Below are 5,573 nucleotides of genomic sequence, written 5' to 3' on the forward strand. Positions count from 1 at the left end.
CCCCTCTCCCCTTCACCCTATAAATAGAGGGAGGGTGGGAGGGCTGCAACACCCCTTCCCTGGAGCAGCTTCTCCCTCCCCAACACCTCCTCCTCCTCCGTAGAGCTTGGCGAAGCCCTGCAGGAATACCACAAGCTCCATCACCACGCCGTCGTGCTACCAGAGCTCTCCCTCAACTTCTCCTCTCCCCTTACTGGATCAAGAAGGAGGAGAAGTCCCCGAGCTATACGTGTGTTGATCGCGGAGGCGCCGTCCGTTCGACGCTAGATCAGATCTTCCGCGATTTGAATCGCCGCGAGTACGAATCCATCATCCGTGTTCTTGTAACGCTTCCGCTTAGAGATCTTCAAAGGTATGAAGATGCACTTCCTCTCTCTCTCTTGTTGCTAGAATCTCCTAGATGGATCTTGGTGGTACGTATAATTTTTTTTGAATTATTGCTACGTTCCCCAACACCCGCGGGTGTACTATTACCATTAAAACCATATCATTTCTACATACTCATCGACGAAATAAAGGTCATGGTACCACCCATACGAACGTGCTAAGTGGGGTATGCCATTGCCAACGAGCCAGTAACCAAACATATCGGTGACATTGTGTGGCTGATACAAGTTAGGTGTAACTTGGATGACATACCATGTAGCCCGCACAAAAATGCATTGAAAAGTAAGAGTTTGATTGTTTCATCGCTATTACAAAGCGACACTTCTTACTTCCACACCAATTGTAGTCGTTGAGGTTGTCCTTTGCTAGGATCACGCCTCGGCGAAGGTACCACATGTCTTTGCTGAAATACTATGAAACTGTGACATCCTCTGGTTACAGACCTGAAGTCTCCTTACTATTAATTCACTAACAAACCTTGACAAAATATAACGATATAAATTCCCATATCCAGATACACCAAAGCCATAATGAGAAACAACTCAATACTTGAGGAATATCATTTGCATGACATAGGGAAACACACATGGGATGGAATTATGTCAAAGCACATGGAGAGTTGATACCAAGCGCCAAAAATTGATTTTTTTTGGGTACATTGGGAATCTACCTTTGTTTACTACTCCCTCCGTCCCATAATATAAGACATTTTTTGACACTAGTGTAGTGTCAAAAAACGTCTTACATTATGGGACGGAGGGAGTACATTTGAAAGGCCTTACGCCTTAGTTTGAGATACATTACCATGGTTTTATGATTTCATGAACATACAGTGGCGGATCCAGGATTTGAAGTTATCAGGGGCGGACTTTTGAAGGAAACAAAAAATTGAAGCCACAATACAATCAAATAAGACAATCAAGAAAATAATTGGGCAAGAGTATGCATGCAGGCAAGACGGTCAACACAATAAATTTATCAAAGTAGTTTACGTCTCAAGAACTAGGCCAACACAACAACAAATTAAACATATAGAAGATAGAACAGGATAGAAGACTAGGGGCGAGCAAAAGAACCTGGTCCTTGTTGCCTCTGTTGGCTGCTCGTTTCTTGTTTTGAGCAGGGACAGTGGCGACCACGGTGGCGGCGGCGACTCTTCCCGTGTGGACGGCATCGCGAACAGGCGGACTCGCTTCTCCTTCTCCATCTAGCACCATCGGCTGGACAGACCTGGGCAGCGTCGGCGACTGCGAGACGGCAGTGGAGGCGGCGCCGCGTCGGCAGGGCGTGATCGCTCAAGGCGTGAGTTCAGGACGATCGGTTCCACGATCGATAGAAAAGTATATTGTGTACGTGAAAATCAGGCTGCGTAACATAGCATAACTAATGGGCTCATCTAATTTTTATTGGGCTTACTACTTTGATTGGCCCATCTATAGCTAGCGAGCAATTACTTGCCCAATCGTTTTCCTCTTCCCTCGTCGACAGTTGAGACCTGATTCCTTCGAGCGAACCTGCTCGCCTCCCATGGTGGCCGCCGGGCAAAATCAGTAAGGGGGGTACCCTAGGTTTTGAAATTTACCCGGGGCGGCCGCCCCTACACGACCCCACGGTGGAGCCGCCCCTGTGAACATAAATATAGTTTTGATGTCAGAAAATAACACGGGTCATTACCATGTTAAGGCAATGATACACATTTGAGAAAATATCAACATACGTTTTGAGATATGAACATCCCTGACATGCAATGTCCTATGTCGACCACCATCGTCTCCTACAACTACACCAACAAGGTATAAGTACCCATGAACTCACCAACCAATTTTTTTTCTCAAAATCAAACTATCATGTAGTTATATTACATACACACCCCCCGCAAAAAAGAAAATATTACATACACACCAACTAACAAGAACTTAATGTGTTGCAAAAAAATCATTCAATTGAACCAACTTATTTGTGATAAGAAAACTTGCATTATCACATAGCTATTTGTTTTGGTCTACTGTGGTGAGCATCAAGAGCGCCGTGAGCTATTTGACTTGGGCGGTGAACATCGCCACATCGAGAGTGTAGTGGGATGTGGTAGCCTCACCGACGGCAGGGGCCTACTGGTTTGCTTCAAACGACCGTCGGTATGGCCCTCCCATCAACCATCCATCATGACATAGATTATAAGATTGATATAAGAGATGATACCCCACGCTGCCGTGGGAATTGCCTATAATTATTTCATTGAGATTTGGTTATTGCAACATTAGTATTTGGTTTAATAATATGATAATTTGAAACTAAAATAAATATAACTTATTGTCTTTTAATATAATAGAGTTGTAAATATTTATTAAATACGTGTAGCATACATGGTGCATATTAGGGTGGACCTTTTCCTGTACATGGGGGCATGGTGAGTTGACGTAGTAGCATGTTGAGAGAATTAGAGTTAATGGGATCAAGTGTTTATACAAGATTCGACGCGAACGATCCCTTGTAGCCCTGAGCTATTTAAAACAAAATGTCGATGATGTTGGGATCTTCTGGCCTATCATGATGACTTGCAGTATGAGTTAGCTGCTCTGGGCCTATCCTTGGCCCAGCAATGGAGTAACCTTTCAAAGTTTCAATATTGATGAAACAGATTGTTTGGTGGCAGTTAATCTTCTAAAGGCTAGCGACACAAAAATATCGAGATGCGCCTTTATGTTGGATGAAATAAGCTGAAGTTGAAGGAACGAAATGTTTATATTACTCATGTGTGTCGATCTCAAAATAATGTAAGCCACCTGTCGGCGAACTTTGATATATGTGTCATTTTTTTAGCATAAAAAACGTATTGTCATTTGGCTAGGATCAAGGTCCAGATATTGTTGTAAAACATTGCAATGGGAAGTGTTAGCCCTTCTGGTCGAGTAATACAAAGTATTTCCCCGCAAACGAGAGCAAAATGTCGATGGAAAAATAATCGAACTCAAAACTCCCGCAACGGAGAAAGTCCAATCGGTACATACGCGCGCGTGGGCCGAAACCCGTCTGCTCCCCCGGCCCACCTTTTCGCCACGTCAGCGATCCATGCCGAGGCGCATCCGGGCCGTCCATTGCGCACAGCGGCGAACGGCTGAGATCGTATCAAATCACTCGAGGCCACCGATCCGTGGCACGAGCTCCTCCACCAATCAGAGCCCGCTCTCCCCTCCTATAAACTCGCCGCACCCCCGCCGCCGATTACCGACCAGTCCTCCAACCTCCCAGCGAACCCACCCCACACCTTTCCCCGGCGAAGCAGCAGCAGCCGCAGCGGCATCCATGGCCCCCAAGGCGGAGAAGAAGCCGGTGGCGGAGAAGGCCGAGAAGACCACTGCGGCGAAGAAGACCAAGGCCGAGAAGCGGCCGCCGGCGTCCAAGGAGGGCGGCGAGAAGAAGGGCAAGAAGAAGTCGAAGAAGAGCGTGGAGACGTACAAGATCTACATCTTCAAGGTGCTGAAGCAGGTGCACCCGGACATCGGCATCTCCTCCAAGGCCATGTCCATCATGAACTCCTTCATCAACGACATCTTCGAGAAGCTCGCCGGCGAGTCCGCCAAGCTCGCCCGCTACAACAAGAAGCCCACCATCACGTCCCGGGAGATCCAGACCTCCGTCCGCCTCGTCCTCCCCGGCGAGCTCGCCAAGCACGCCGTCTCCGAGGGCACCAAGGCCGTCACCAAGTTCACCTCCGCTTAGATAGTCTGTTCCGGTTTCTTGGTCGATCGATGGTACTCTGTAATAGTCATGTGTTCGGACCATGTCGTCTTGTAAGTGTTTCATTATCTTGTGAAATAGTAATGGCGCTTCTTTGATCTGTCTCGTCGCTCTGTACCATGTTCAGTTCTAATCCCTGCTGCTTCACTTGACAGAGTTCTTGCTATGATCCTGTTTGTGTGAGTTTATCTTGGTTTGGTCTGCTATGTTATGGAACTTCTGTTCTGATTTGTGAGTATGGCCCTCTGTATAAAGCTCTGCAGACAATGACTCTGAACTTGCAAATATGTTTACGAGGAGGGGAGGCTGTGGTGGTCGAGTACAAGTACATGGTGATGGCGCTGGGGGTTCGAGGCAGCGTCCGGATCATGTTCCAGTTAACTGCCGAAAGCCAGAGTTTAGGCCGCAAATGCCTGCACTAAACATTCAGTTCCATATAGGGCAATACCCCTCTGATTCTAGCAATACTGTATCTTAATACTAATTACGTTTCTGTCTCCTTGGAATCTAGGGAGAGAAAAATTGGTGTGACTTGTGCTGGGTCATGACTCATGATCCTCCGGGTTTTTTAGAGTTCTTGCTATGATCCTGCTTGTGAGTTTATCTTGGAGCGATGTTTCTGATTTGCAAATTTTGCTCTGATTTGTAGTAAATCTTTGCATACAATGACACTGAACTTGCAGGGACGTTTCTCTGTTCCGTTTACGAAATTCAGTTTTCAACTGTCGGTTTATGAGGCTTGTGGCCGCGAGGTGGGGAGGCTGACTAAATTAACACGTCTCCGAGGGCACCAAGGCGGTCACCAAGTTCACCTCCGCTCAGATGGCCTGTTCCTGTCTTCCTGGTGGATCTATGTTGCTCTGTAGGTAGCTGTTTCATGATCTGGAGAAACAGTAACAGTGCTGATTTATTCAGTCTCATGGTTTGTTCTGATTTATTTTGTAAATCTCTGCAGACGACGACTCTGAACTTGTGTATATGCTTCTCTGTTACATTTCTGAATTTCACTTTTCAACTATGGGTTAACGAGGCTAATGGCCGTGTGGAGGGGAGGCTGTGGCAGAGCAGCACATGTAACGGGTGATGGCGCGGCGGCAGTAGCGGCTGGGGCTTGAGGCGGAGGTGAGGGGACGTCAGCACCCTGTTTCAGTCAACCGACGAGTGTCGATTTCTTCAGACATAAATCTAGGTTCACCTCCTTCTAATTAGGCTATGCTGTTCCCTGTCTTCTCAGAATGTAGTTAGATGTTCAGAATGCCATCATGACATGAGTGATTCGGAGATTTGGATTCCTGTCCTATATATCCACTCATGTGGTACTTCATCATCCTGTAATTTGTGGGGACAAAATGTTTGAGGATCTGCAGGAAATAGTAACGGTGTTGCTTTGATCTGTCTCATGCTTTTCTTATCATGCTCAATCTTTACCTCTGATTATCTCTGTTGAT

The 5,573-nt window shown here is 46.5% G+C and overlaps 1 protein-coding gene across 1 annotated transcript; it reads left to right on the forward strand.

Annotated features, from left to right (window-relative positions):
- Positions 1 to 3,608: 3,608 nt before the first annotated feature.
- On the forward strand, positions 3,609 to 4,225 carry LOC123158217 (histone H2B.3-like). The gene has a single exon (XM_044576295.1). It carries the CDS (start codon positions 3,691 to 3,693, stop codon positions 4,105 to 4,107), a length of 417 nt encoding a protein of 138 aa, XP_044432230.1. The 5' UTR covers positions 3,609 to 3,690; the 3' UTR covers positions 4,108 to 4,225.
- Positions 4,226 to 5,573: the final 1,348 nt, after the last annotated feature.

This window comes from Triticum aestivum, chromosome 7B, assembly GCF_018294505.1.
Source record: "Triticum aestivum cultivar Chinese Spring chromosome 7B, IWGSC CS RefSeq v2.1, whole genome shotgun sequence".
Taxonomy (NCBI): domain Eukaryota; kingdom Viridiplantae; phylum Streptophyta; class Magnoliopsida; order Poales; family Poaceae; genus Triticum; species Triticum aestivum.

What these genes read in the sequence shown, in the direction of transcription:
- LOC123158217 (XM_044576295.1), top strand. Translation starts at nt 3,691, where the DNA reads ATGGCCCCCAAGGCGGAGAAGAAGCCGGTGGCGGAGAAGGCCGAGAAG.